The sequence below is a fragment of the Manacus vitellinus genome, unplaced genomic scaffold, assembly GCF_001715985.3.
Source record: "Manacus vitellinus isolate BGI_N305 unplaced genomic scaffold, ASM171598v3 scaffold_9_pilon, whole genome shotgun sequence".
Taxonomy (NCBI): domain Eukaryota; kingdom Metazoa; phylum Chordata; class Aves; order Passeriformes; family Pipridae; genus Manacus; species Manacus vitellinus.
In genome coordinates, this window is record NW_021940917.1 from 7690049 (window position 1) to 7705054 (window position 15006).

The 15006-nt window shown below is 38.0% G+C and overlaps 1 protein-coding gene across 1 annotated transcript in view; it reads left to right on the forward strand.

Annotated features, from left to right (window-relative positions):
- PGGT1B (protein geranylgeranyltransferase type I subunit beta) overlaps positions 1-15006 on the forward strand; it is a 36908-nt gene that overhangs the window by 3259 nt on the left and 18643 nt on the right. The window contains 2 exon segments of the mRNA XM_029965397.1: positions 2146-2264; positions 10687-10754. Coding sequence (XP_029821257.1) covers positions 2183-2264; positions 10687-10754 — 150 coding nt within the window. The 5' untranslated portion in view covers positions 2146-2182.

Here is a 15006-nt window from a genome sequence, read left to right on the forward strand (position 1 = left end):
AGTAGGATAGTCTATGGAGTAAGGATGCAGTATCTAAGTGGCTGTATTGGGACCTCTCTGTGTCCAATGGTGCCAGATCTTCTTGCCCACCACAAGAAAATTCCAACAGACACAGGCTGTTCCTTAGTAATGCTGGAGACAATCAACTCCAAATAAGTAAAGTGAAGCCCAGCCCAGGTAAAACCACTTTTTAAATTCATATATTTGACATATATTTTTAACTATAGATGAGATTTACTTTCTGTATTGTATGCACAGCTTTGTAGTTTGGGACCTACTTTGTAGCAGTTTCTAGTGCTGATGTTGGCATGTTGTTTGTGCCTTATTGGAAGTAGCTCAGCTGAGTAAAATAGTGTGAAAATGTGTTTTAAGTAGTTCTAGTAGAAGACTGTCAGTGTTCATGAAAATCAGAACATATAGGCAGTGTTTCAAATAAATAATTTCCTGTAGCTGAACAGTAAATTCCTTGGAGTTTTTTTATAAAAGTAGTGATTTTGTTTGAATTAGTGGTTTATTATCCAGGGTCAGATTTTGGGTTAAACAGATCTGATCAATGCAATAGTTGATAAAAGCCTTGAAGCATTAATTTTCCACTTTCAAAAACAATTTTTTGTATCAGAAGAGTTAAAAGATACTCTTGCTCTACATAGAAGTACCTTTTTGTGCAACATACTTTTTTTAGCTTTCTCTACTCAAAAAATGTATTTGTAATAATAATAATTGTAAAGAAAAATTTTTTACCAGCCCACTGGTAGAAATGTCACTTGGAGGTTATGCCACTGTGCTGAGATTAGTGTCTCCTTCGTTGTCATTTGGCTGCTGTGTTTTAACTAGAATAATTCTTATGGAGTTGTGTTTTGGGCTGACTCACATCACCATTTTTTCCTTGGTCTTACTGTTTGGAGTTCTGATGCAGAACCACATGCAGAAATTAGGTGGCTGTAGAGGTGCCTATCCACATCTGTCTCCTCTTCTTCAGAGGTGCCTACTGCTGGTGGCCAAGGTGACTCACCACCTTGTGAGGAAAATGCAAATTACAACTTGATCTGCTAAGGAAAGCTGCTATTAACTTTTGGTTTTCCTTGACATGCTGAATTGTAGTTTCTGCATATGTACCGGTTGTTTCGCAATCCCTCATCTTATTTGGTGAAAGGAGAGCAAGAATTTCTAGGAGGATAGCCAGACACAAGTGTGGGTGGCAAAAGTATACATCTAGCTAATTTTAGTCTGAGTCAGAACTTTGGGCTTCCAAGGTACCATTACATGAGCGTTTTCTCTCATAGCAAACTCTCTGAGAGTAGTGTGGCTTTGGTGCTCTGTCAGAGTGAGCAGTGCAGCTGCTTGAAAGGCCATGCTGTTTGCTGGGTGGCTGCAGTGGTTTGAGGTAAAAACAAACCCTGCAAAAAAAGTGTTAGTTAGCAGATTTGGTAGGATAAGTTTATGGAAGGAGACAGATTGTGTGAAAGAAGGACTTTTGGTGTCCTAGCTTCTCCACTATTCTATTGAATACTTGAATTTGGTTATTCAATTTTAGATGTTTAAAAAAGGTAGTCATCTAGGTTGTTTTATGCCCAAGGACAAGAAATAAATAGCTCTAGATGTTAATTCATCCTGTGTGCATATTTTTGCATTGTTTGCTTACAAAGTAGGCTTTGCTGTTTGACACTTGAATTCTAAACGTCTGAAACTGGGTTTGGGGCACAATGAGAAGCAGCTTGCCATAGTTAAGGGTTACCTTGCATATGCACTTAATGCATATTTAGGGGATTATTCATGTAAGAATTTTTCACAGAGAACTAGTGCTCCATATATTAATAACATAACCTAGTTTACTTTGTAGTAAGTTGTTTTGTTGGGTATTTTTTTCAGGTAAACAGGCTCATAGGTTAATTTTGAATTGGCATATCATTATTATATAAAAGAAGGGGCAACTTAAATAAAAAACCTTGTTGAGACAGAGAAATATCTACAGTACAAAGGACATTATTTTATCCAGTAGATACATTTCATGTTTTCTGAGCTAGTCTCTGGGTTGCACCACTCTCAAAGGCTGAGAATTCATAGATGAATCTGTTTCTGCAACATTTTGTTAATTTCCCCGTGATATTTATGGTGGGAAGTGTAAGTCTTATCTTTTTCTTTTAGGTTGACAATTGCATTTTTCGCGCTCTCTGGTCTGGATATGTTGGATTCCTTAGATGTGGTGAACAAAGATGATATAATAGAATGGATTTATTCCCTGCAGGTCCTTCCCACTGAAGACAGTGAGTGAGTTTTTAGTTTTTTTATCGATATTAACATCTTTACTTTTGCTTTCTACTTGGGGAATAGTGGATGGCTCTAGTTTTTATAAAATACAAGATTGACCTTCCTGAAGTGCTGTCCTGATAATTTCAGATAGTGATGCCAAGCAAATCTTGGAAATAGATCCCTCACAAATAATAAAGGTAGAAAAAGCAGAAATTAATTTGAAGATAAGCCAGTATAAAATAGTATAATGAAGTTGCATCTTTGGGCATCTCAGAGGAGTGTTTCACTTGGTTCTAAAAGAAATGCATATGTTATGTAACTATTACAAGTCTAGTGGTGTTTATATTGAATTCCACTCCTATTCCAGGAACTCTGAGCACAGGTGTGGTTATTTGGAACAGCTTTTGGAAAACTGGAGGTGTAAGGGTAAGAAGCAAAAAGGATAAACACAGTCCCTGCTTGAGAAAATAAAATCTGTTTTCTTTAGATCTGTGAAGGTTGAATTTACCCAAGGTTTTTAGAGGGAATAATGCTGTTGCTGTATCCCAGCTATCCTCAGATTGGAAGGTGCATAATAGATCCAAGCTGGAGAGGGAGCCCACAGGAAATGTCTGTTTCCTGGTGACTTGACAGAAGTTAGGGAGGTGCTCTTCCTGTGGACTAGGTGGTATTGGCAATTTCTTCTGTGGCACTGCAGGTGAGTGGTGACCAGCAGTAGAGTGGGTGGGAGGGAGGGAGATGTGGGTGAGGTGCTGCTGCTTTACAACAGGCCTGTTAAATGCTGGTGTGGGTATAGCTCCAGGCTGGTGGTTCTCTAGGGAAAAGGTAATTCCATGTGCCTGTCTGTAAAATCATGAACATGTACTTTGGATGGATGTAGAAAGAAAATTGTGTGTTTTCTCCTATTATTTAGTCTAATTATATACTACAAATCAGGTCTCTAAAATCTACATATAGGGTCTCTAAAATCAGTTTTGTGAAATAAAAAAAAAATATATGAAGTAAGCATTTGGAAGTCAGGATAGCTGATGCTTTCTTTATGCAGTAATAAAAAGATCACTCCAGGATCCACCCCAGGAATTAGTTTTAATAGATTTCTTTTGTCTTTTGTTGTATTCCAGGACCAATTCTAGAAAATTAGGAATTTGGATCACATAATTATTCCTGCAACATTTTAATCATGAGGAGGTGCCTATGCCTTACCATTAAATTTTTTTTCCTCTGTGTATATGCTTTGTTTTCAGGAGTTCCTCACTTTCTGACTTTTATACCAGCCTTCAGAAGTGTATTCCAAAAGATCAGGGAAGTTTGCAAGATTAGAGAGATTAAAATGGGCATTTTTATTTGTTTGTCATTGATAGTATGCAGTAGTTTTTCAGGGGGTTCTACCTGGCCAATGTTTGGAATATTCCCACTGTCAAGAACCTCCTGGAGTGGGCAGTAAAAATCTCAGCACACAGATGTGGAGGCTGACAGTCCATGGTGCAGTAGAGATGTGCTCCTTTTTTCTCTAGCTATCCTCTCTTCATAAAACTACAGGAGGGTAGTTTTGGGGAGGGTACTTTTGGCAGTGCATTCTGTGCTTTCTAAATAATAAATCTCTGCTTTTTACCATAAGAACAAGCTTCCCTCCAATCCTGTATTTTCATATCACATTGTAATAACTCTTGTTCTTCTTACGCTTTTGGTAATAACACTACTCTTATCTTGGTCATTTGACCCTAAAGCTTCAGCATTATTTTTATTTAGTTTTTACTTCATCTACTAGAAAATAGACAGTGTAAAATATAAATTATCCCAACAGCAGAAAGTAGAATATTGGATCACTAAATGTGAAGAAGAGAATGTCTACCCTTCTGTAATGTCTACTTTCAACAAAATGTTTTGACTTTCTGGTTTTTAATCCTGGTTGTGTGCAATGCTTGTTAATTGGCAGCTTCCCAGTAAGAGAGCTCTTACTCCCTCTTTTGGCCTGTTTGAAGAAGTGTCTAAACTCCTGTAGGCTACAGCAATGAAGTTTTTGGTTTCAAAATGCTTGTGCATCTCTAGTTAGAGATGGGTGCCTGCTAGATGAATCAGAATCCTTCTGGGTAAAAAAACAAACAAGCAACCACAATAGTTTGCTTTTAAAGAAACTTACTATTGCAGCTTTTTTAACATTCATTCTGATAAATCTGTCTTTCTGTGGAATATTTGTTTTAGACATTTAAATTATACCACTTTTTTTTAATGCAGTTTCTGCAATGACAAATTCCAGCAATCTAAAGTAATTGTATCATATTTGATGTAAGTCTTTATTTAGTTTGGTTCTGGGACTGAAAACCAATTTAAAACCTCCATTTTATATTGGAATATATTTTTACAGAATCTTGGGATTTGTTTTTGATCATGTCAGTGGTTGAATTTCTAAAATGGGCAAAAAGAGAATTTCTGTAATTCTTTTCAGAATAAATAAATTTCTCTGCTCTTCACGTTTGTCCCTCCAAAGGTTCCATTATCTATAGCATCATGGCTGGGCTTCGCAAACGAAGATTTGGGAAGGTCTCTACCCACATTTGTTGCAGGCACGTTGGTGGCTAAAAATGCCAATACGAGATAGACAGGTCCGGTTGCAAAAGGTACAGCAGAAAGACTCCTTAGGTGGTATATTCTGCAAGGCACGATTCTTTCTGCGTTGTCTTTTCTCTTCAAATTATCTATAGCACTTCAGTTGATTTTTGCTAAAAGCGTTTTTTTTCAGATGGCTAATTCAAATTATTTTTAGAACTACTGCTGCCTTACAGTCATTTTTCCAATGGATGGGAGGCAGAACAGTTGATGCTTTACAAACTTAGTACCCGTTCATTTTTATCAATAACTGTTGTAGTATGTATACTAGCTGGGATAGAATTTACTGTTTTTCATAGTAGCCCCTAAGCTGCTGTGTTTTGGGCCTAGGACTAAAAGAGTGTTGGTAACAGCAGTCTTTTAGCTGTTGCTGAATAGTGCCTACACAACGTCAAGGCTGGCTCTTTTCTTCTCCTCTGCACTCCTTTTCCCCCAGCAGATACAGCTGGGGGACACAGCCAGGACAGCTGACCCGGACTGACCTGAGGACTGACCTGAGGGATACTCCACACCATCTGGCATCATTTTCAGCAATAAAAGCTTGGGAAAAGAAGGAGAAAGGGGGCGATGTTTGTGGATCTGCCATTTGTCTTCCTGAGTAACCCTTACACCTGCTGAGGCCCTGCTTTCTGGGAAGTGGCTGTTTACCTGCCTGGCTGATGGGAAGTAGTGAATGAATCCCTCCACAACTTTTGCTTCATTTATCAGACTGTCTCTGTCTCACTCCCTGTGTTTTCTCCCCTTATCTCTGTTTTCTTGCCCTGACACTGGAGGGGGAAGTGAGTGGGTGGCTGTGTGGGTGCTCAGCTGCTGGTCAGGGTCAACCCACCACAGCGGGTCATTACAGAACCTGACAGAAAATTCAGAATTTAGTGGTTTAGAGCACTTCTTAGATAGGGTCTCCCAATATCCTGTGGTAGTTTTAAGTAACATGTTTGTATTTACTGCTGTGTAATGTATCTTATGGCTGAAGAAAGCTTCGCTTCAGAGGTTTGTAGTCTTTGAAATTTTTATGTGAAACTAAAGCTCACTAATGCAAAGTGGTGAGATCTTGATCTACCTGAGTAAGAAAGCAAATGTATGCTCTGTCAGCCTAATTGAAATGCACTAAAGGAAGATAAAGATCAAGGTCTGTCAGGATAGTATTCTTCTGTGGGTTTATTGCAACTGTGATTCAAACAAATAATGTCCTTTAGGTACCATAATTTTAGCTCAACTGTTTCAGAGAGTGGCTCAATACTAGTTTTAATTAGGAGGGAATGGCATGTCACGTATGCAAACTGACTCTCACACAGAAACACATCCTTAGCTGAATGCTTCAACTTATTGCTGCCTTCTGCTTGTTTGAAGGGCCCCTGCCTTCTGTAACTCGTGCTAAATAGTTAGGCTTTATATTGCATAGATTTTGGCCATGGTTACCTTTCCTTCACTGCAGGAAATGCTCTGCTTAGGTGCGTGGCTAATATATATTTTTGGTTTGTTTGTGTGTTCACTGCATGAAGTGGGAATCTTGAAAAAGTACTTTTTTCTTTTTTCATTTTGAGGAAAGTGGTGCTCTTTTACAAGCCTTACCAGAAATTATATGTATTTAGACTAAGATGTATTTTTTTAAATGTTAGTGAAACTTTGGAAAAGGGTTCACAGAAGACCCTCTTTCTCCTAGCTGCTTTTCTTAAGATCCTTATCATGTCAGAGTTTTAATGTTTTCCCTCTCGTAGTACAGCTCTTTGACAGAATTTCGAATTTATTATAATTATCTTAAAGTGTAACTCATAGCAATTTAAGAAAGATGTATCCCACTTTCTTGCAAGCCAGTTCAGCACTTTTAAAAGAGAGTGAATCCAGAGCTTTGTGCTCAAGTAATCTAATTACAGGCAGCGGAGGCACACTGCTTGGCCATATTCATCCACCATCCTCCCACATAGGAACACTGGCATTTGTTTGACCCTGCTTGAGAGCTTGCTGAAATGGCAGGAAAACATGTATTTATTTATCTAACAGAAGGTTAGCTTTGTGTTGTGTTGGTGAGCTGTGTTGACTGGGAGTGCCAGTGCCAGCCCACTAGAAGAGAGGGAAGGAAATTGTACTTTTTGATGACTGGATGCTTCACTAGCTTTGCTGTACTAAGAAATGGAACCAAAAAGAACACTGAGACACGTTTTATTTATAGGACTGAACCCACAGAACCCATGCACAGCAGACTGAAAACCGTTATGCTACGTCACAGACCTAAAACTTACTTCTGTCAAAGACTAGGTTTAGATTTGTAATAATGATTATTTCTTCTTGTGTTGTCAGTACTGAAAAAAAATTTATAAAATGCCATTGACTGTTTTTTGAAATTATTGTTGCATTGTGTGCTTTTTGATCATAAGTTTCTTGAGGAGAAATATGAATGTTCTTCGAATATAACTTTCTTTTAATGGCTACATTTGAAATATTTATCTGGATGTATAATGGACTTCCATTTTAGAGAATGCAACTTTGCATTTTATGACATCCTCTAGTGCTTGGATTTACAGGAATGATTACATCTTTAGCCCTAGTTCAATAAGAAGAACTTAAGTGTGTTTTTATCTGGATGTGCTGATGGGGTCAGCCTTTGTTAAAGCTGTGACTTTTTTATATATATAATAAGATTTTATTGATGTGTGTAAGCTTGTTTCTGTACTTGGCAAAATGAGAAAAGCCTTGCAGACAGAGGAATGCATGGGTAATCTAAATGTGAAGAAGTAGTGGTAAAAGTTATTAATCCTTCCATGCAAGAGAAATCATAAAACACAAATAACAAAAATGTCCTGTCCGTAAAAAAAGAGCTCTTATGATAAATCGTCTGTGGTCATCATTGAAGCTCTGTTACCTCTCTTAAGGACTTTCTGGCCTAAGCACACATAAGTAATAGGGTTTTCACAGGAAAGTCTCAGCTGTTGATTTAAGTATGGAGTCTTTTTGTTTTGAAAAAGGGTCAGTTTTCTTTAGTTGTCAAATGTGAAAGTTTTTCCAGGTGGGTCATGTTCAGCTTGCAATAATTATGCAGCAATTGATGAAATGTTTATTTCTTTTGCTCTGTCCTAAACTCCTTCAGAAAGTGGTTGTTAGGTCGATGGTGAAAGTGGACACTAGGTGGTACCATTTCATAGCTGCAGTTGGACTGAGCTTCAGCAAGCTGTGCTGGAGCTGAGCTGGTCACCCCAGCAATTTTTTACGAGGGTCATAAACTATGATCACACTCTTGTAATTAGGGTATATTTAATTTCTACTTCTGATTCTGACAGCGCATTTGTGGCAATTTGTTTGACTAATACTACTAAGCTATCATAAAATAAGTACAAGTACTTTGTAACAGTGTAGTAAAACGATCTTCACAGAAGGTGAAGTTTCACGTCACAAAGTTTCTTTCATAAGCTGAAAGACAGCAGTTTTCCCTGACTCCTCTTTGGTTCCCATTTGATTTTGAACTTGTGTCTTCACAGGATGCTAAAAAAAATTTCTAGACATGACATCAATGTTCCAGAGTCATCTGGTTAAAAATGAGTGGTTTTCAATTCCTGTTTTAATGCTTCCCTTATCAACTCAATTCTATTTTTTAATTAATGTATTGTGACCAGATATGCAGCAGTTCTCTTGTAATATTGAAGGTCTAGGTAGCATGTATTACATGCACATTACTGGATTGGAGGGGGGGATAAAATTCTCTTTAAAGTTTCTCTTCTAGTAGTAAGAGCATTAAAGAGCCATGCTGGTCTTCTGTTTCTCCTAGGAGCCAGTATGTAAAGTCTAGAATGAGGGATCAGAAGTACCGACAAAAAGAGTCAAATCAGATTTTAAATTGATAGCAATATAGTTAAAAATCCATTTTAAAATTACAGATGCTGTTTTGTAGTTGATAGCAGTTTAGTAGTACAAGAAAGGTTTTAAAATACTATATGAAAATTGAACAGCTAAAGGGAGTAATGGATCCTGATTTCATTCATGTACTTCATTTTTAATCTCTTTTCATAATAGCTGTGAATTCAGAAGCTAATCAGGGTGACACGCTAAAAGACACACTTGGGTTTCATGCTGCCATTTCTATCTTGATAATTAATGATAAGCTAGTCTAAAAGGATGGGAATCAGTATTTCCAGGATGAATCCTTCCATCTAGCAGCTAGCAACTGAGCTCTGTTTGACTGCAGAGCTGTCTTAATTGTAGTGTGTCTTCCTTTGCAGCAGGCCAGAACAGCTGTGTGCTAGTAGGCTAGCAACTTTTCTGGATGAAGGGTTTCCACTTTAGGACCATTTCAAAGTGAGTTTTCTTGGTTGCTTAAGCACTTAAGACACAGATTCTTTTTTATTGAAAATGGGTCAAGTGAATGGTGATTTTTTTCCACAATGTCGCCTGGGAAATTTGGTACTTAAGAGGCTGGAATTCTAGTTCTTCTCTTACTGATTCATTCACATTGTGTCATTTTTGAAATTGTGGCTTTTTTTTGGACAGTGTCTTTCAGGACCATGGATTAGTCTTTAATTTAATTTACTGTGCTTTCCAAAGGCTGATGCAACGTGAAATTCAAGTATTTGACTCTGGAAGCAACCAGACAAATGTTCTCTGCTGCAAATGTTTAGATTATAACAAAATAAAACAGTTATGAATTTTTTTGTCCACAATTACAGATACTGTTTCTGTTTCCTCTTTGTGGGTATGGCTATGCCATATCAGCTTTTAGTGAAGGCTGAAGTTGCTTTCATTGCATGTGTAGAGTCATTAAAAAGTAGTTTTGATTGAACTCCATGTGGAGGAAGTGGAGAGTTGCAGGTGTTTTGCTCCATTTCAGTTAGATCCAAAGACTTGTCTTGTAGAGAAACTTGCGTACTTTAGCCAAGTTGAAGTTCTTAGGCTAGTAAAAACTTCCCAGTTTAAATTTTGCATATATGGAGAACATATTTAGAATTAGAAGGTAATATGCTGATAAATTACACAAGAACTTGTAGGCCACATTATACAGTGAGTTTTTTAGAACTTTCAGCTTTATAACTGTTCATTTTTTTTTCAGTCTGGTGCAATTTTCCCTAATATCCATGAGGATTTTTAGATTAAAGGCTAAAGAATTAAAAAAAAAAAAGGGGGAGGGAGAGAATTTAAGAAATTCAAGAACACCCAGGTGCTGTTTAACTACAGCATTCATTAGGCTTTTACTTTCAGAGACTGAGCAGTAAGCAATTGAGTTTTTGCCATGCAAAAGCACAGTTGAGCCCCACAAACCTGTACTTTACACAGTGTGTGGTTCACACTTCTGTATGCAACATGCTCAGGTATTGTGAGACATTTGAAACAAATTATACTGAATCACTGACAGAAATGTTTGATAGCTACAATGTGCTTACAAGTGCAATTTGTTTGCCCTTGAACATGTTGCAGAGTATCTTAAGACAGTTCTGTTTGTGAACAGACGGTATTACCAGGCAGGAATCCAGGGAAGAATAAAAAAATATGTTAACTCTGGGCATTTTCCCAGGGGAGCAATCCTTTTTTTTTCTTTCTGGAGAGCATGGAAGACAATTCTTTGCTGATCCAATGGCTATATTTTCACCAAATTAAAAAAAAAATGTGTGCTTTATGCTTTGTCATTACAGCAGGATTAGGTTTGCTTGTAGTTTTCTTTGTTTTGTTTTTTTTTAATTAATCATGGATAACAAACTAAGGTCAAAAACTGAGAGACACATGCAAACTCTAGTTATATTATGAATAGTGTTGGACTAGTGGGTCTTGATATCAGTAGAGGATTATGGTTTATAATGAGTGTTTTAACTAAACAAGTTAGTTGAGTGTTGTTTTAATCTTTTCCAGGATCAAACTTGCATCGCTGTGGATTCAGAGGCTCTTCATATTTAGGGATGCCATTCAATCCCTCCAAGGTCAGTTAAGAATGTGTGTGTGTGTGTGTGTGTGTGTGTGTGTAATATTTTCAATTAGGCAATAAATGATCTTGTGTCTTTTTTATAATATAAACTTCACAATTACAGAATATCTGGAAGGCAGAGATTTTTGCACTGTTAATACACTAAAACGTTTGTAGAGCTTTTAAAAAACATACATAAGAAACATGCTCAAATGATACCTAGGACTTGAGTTTCCAGATCAGTGAAGAAATTGGCATACAAATTGTGGCTTGTCTCAGTGCAGTTTTTCTTTCTCTGGTCTTTTGCTAACTTAGGGAAACTTCTCTAGCTCAAGAACTGTCACATGGCAGAGAAGGGCAGAACAGCCCCATATTAAGTGGTGCAGAACATGCTGTTCTTTGGTATCATAAAATGGTTTGGGCTGGAAGGACCCTTAAGATCATCTCGCTCCAATCTCTCACCACAGACAGGGACACCTTCCACTAGACCAGATTGCTCAGGACCTCATCCAACTTGGCCTTGAACAATTCCAGGGATGGGGAATCCACAACTGCCCTGGATAACCTGTTCACCACCCTCACAGTGAGGAATTTATTCCTAATACCTAATCTAAACCTACTTTCAGTTTGAAGCCATTCCCACTTGTCCTGTCACTACATGCCCTTGTAGAAAGTCCCTCTCCATCTTTCTCATAGACTCCTTTCAGGTACTGGAAGGCCACAGTTAGGTCATCTTTAAACCTTCTCTTTCCCAGGCTGACCAGCCACAACTCTCTCAGCCTTTCCTCATAGAAGAGGTGCTCCCTCTAATCATCTTCCTGGCCCTGCTCTCATCTTGCCACATCCTTCTTGTGCTGGGGACCTCAGAACTGGATGCAGCACTCTGGGTGGGGTCTCACCAGACTGGAATAGAGGGACAGAATCCCCTCCCTCCCACTCCTGCCCATGCTGCTTTTGATGCAGCCCAGGATACAGCTGGCTTTCTGAGCTGCAGGCACACATTGTTGTCTCATGTCCAGCCTTTCCTTCACCAGCACCCCCAAGTCCTTCTTGGCAGGTCTGCTGTCGATGACTTTTACTCCCACTGTATCCTCCCAGTCTGAGATTGCCCCAACCCAGATGCAGCACCTTGCACTTAGTCTTGTTAAACCTTATGAGAATCCCCTTCTTGAGCTGGTCCAGGTCCCTCTGGATGGCATTCTGTCTTTCAGAAGTGTCAACAGCACCACTCAGCTTGGTGTCATCTGCAGATTTGCAACAGGTGCACTCGATGCCTCTGTCTGTGTCATTAATGAAACTATTAAGTAACCCTGGTCCCAGTACAGACCCCTGAGGGCACCACTTGTCGCTGATGCCAACTGGGACTTTGAGCCATTGACCACTACCCTCTGGATGTGATCATCCAACCAATTCCTTATCCACTGAACAGTCCACCCATCAAATCCATAGCTTAATTAAGAGAGAAGGGTGTTGTGGAGGTCTCAGGTCTACTTTAAAGCTCTATCAGTGGATCCCCCTAACTGTCCTACATCTTTTAGAAAGTAGATCCTATCTGATGCCAATATGCATCATGCCATGTAGGCCATCCCATTGTCAAAAAAGACCCCAAAATTTTGACAGTGTCACCAGCCATGTAGCCACATATTATTAGACTGGGGTTCTCTGTTTCTTCTGATATCACTTTCTGCAACTGGTATTCCCCTTCCTGTGTTGAATCACATGTGTTTGATTGCACCTGATACCCACTCACACATAGGCAAAGCTCTGTTCATCCCTTAAGAGACAATGCTTTGAAGCCCAGGAAACTGAGGTTCAAGAGAGTTAAACTTGTATATGAAAAGAAAGTGCCCTTAATAAAAGAGAGAAAGGAGGTTAGCAGAGGCTGCTAAAAGTGTTGCAGAAGGTTTTATGTAGTTGGATGTGGAAAGTAGAGGCCAGTGAGCAAAAAGAACTGAGAAAACATAAGTAGTTCTGTCTTGTGTTTGAGAGTAACTTTATGCTTCTGACTAGCTTGTGGAAATGTTAATCTACATTGGAGTAATAACTGCGTATGCCTCTTTGCATGGCAAATCAGCAAAGTACTTATAGCAGTAATACTCAGAAGTTACACTTTATAATAAGCTGAAAATAATTGTGAAGGCAGTATTTTACATGTCTATGTTGAGCACTTGGCAGCATGTGACAGGCAAGGTAATTTGTCTCTTGGTTTGGTTTGGTATTTATCCTGTTACACACTACAGGTGATGTCTGCAGTGAGATCTCACCATAGTAGCAAGTTTCAGCTGGAATTTACTTCCATGGCAATCCAACCACCCACTGAGCTTGAAGGAAACAAGGAGAAAATTCTGCTTAAAACCTAAATTGATTTGGGATCTGTAGTGGTGACTTACTGATATAACTTGTTAAAAATAAAGTTTAGATGCAAAATAATAGTAGATAATTTCAATATAGTTGTATAAGGAAAAGACTGAGTTTACTCAGAAGAAAGATGATTACCTTTCATAACAGTCACCTAAAGAAGGTTGAGGTTGTCATACTTATATCGTGGCATAACAGCACTATATAATGGATAAAGACATAATTTTAGCAAACTGAGATAACAAAAATATAACAGTCTCATGTTTCCTAGAAGGTTTGGGTCACTGCCATGTGGTGTAGTACATTAAGTCAGTGTATAAAGCTAGAAGATTTGATTCTGGATTTGGTTCTGAGATCTTATAATGGACCCTGAAGACAAAAAGTCTGTAAGATTGGCAAAGCGTTGTTTTCCCTTCCCAGCACTTTCTGGTGTTTTAATTTAACTATCAACCACCAATAGTATGTGCTTCATACTTAAATATTCTCTTTATAGGAAATGTGTTGCAGTCCATCAGTGTCTTGGAATGTGTTAGCCAATCTGCAGAACGAAAAAAGGGGTGGAACCATGTAACCTGTGGAAATAAGCTATAAGGTCATTATTTCTAGAAAACTGTTTGCCCATGGATGTGCTTTTTATTCAAACACTGCAGTACTTTTTTCATTGTATCTGCAGTAGAAGGATTACATCTTCTTGATTTATTGGCATGCAAAGGTTTAAAGCATTTCCAGCACTGTTGCTCTGAAATGTTCTGAAATAAGTCAGAAAAAAAAACTTGGAAATCACTGCCATGACTTGGAGATATGTTTACGGTCTTGTCATTATTCTTTATTCATCATTTAAAAACATTCTATGAAATCTGTCTTGAAAAATAATTTATGAAAAAGCCTGTGTTTTGGATTTACACTGATGTTTGATAAAATTTATTACGTGCCGCTAGAGTGATTTCATTCTTGAACTCTGAAAAAGTGCCATACCAGAGGTAGCCAAATCTATTCTGTCACTAGGGATGCTTCAAAATAATAGGAAAAAAGTCAAGTCAAATGTTAGAATACCCAACTTTACTAAATGTTGCAAGGATAGCTCATTGGGGTTTAGTTTGTGGTGTGTGTTTTTTTAGCTGTTACCCTTTTAATGTTTGATAGTAATGTCTTTGCAGTTCTTTGGAACAGTAGCAAAAATAAAACAAAAGCATATCCACTTCACCAGCTTAGCATACAGCCTTTACGAACCATAACAGTCTTAACTGTAAAGGAAGCATTAGTGTGACTGTTCTGTCACCACATTTAAAACATAATTTCCTTTAGAATTAGAAAATAATTATTTTTTGAAATGGCTCCAAGTTCTGCAGTCTCTCTGATTTGAACTAGCTTTTTAAGTTTAGGGGTGAACAGTCTCCTCGGAGTTTCAGGTGGGCTTAGATATTTTCAATCTCTTTAAAATGTTATAAATCAATTTTAGGGCTAGATTGAAAGCCAATACCTGAAACTTCTTTGTAAGATTGTGGTAAATAACATATGCTTTCACTTGGGGGACAAAAGATTTCTTTTGTGTTCCTGACACAACATTGTATTTTCTCAAGGCTGTAACACTGATACTGATGAAAGATGAATAGTTTAAGAAACTATTTTGCAGAGTGACTCAAATAAAAGACAACAATAAATAGAATATAAAAATAAACAGGAGATAACAATAAATACTATAAAGACTCAGGTAAGTCTGGGTCAAAGCATCTCTGTATTGCGTATTTCTTTTATTTTAAGCAAACATCTCTGTATTTTATTTTTGGGGATTCAGAGCAACCCGGCCTAGTGAAAAGTGTTGCTGCCCATGGCATGGAATTGCAGCTAGATGATCTTTAAGGTCCCTTCCAACCCAGGACATTCTGTGATCCTACAAAATGAGAAATTGC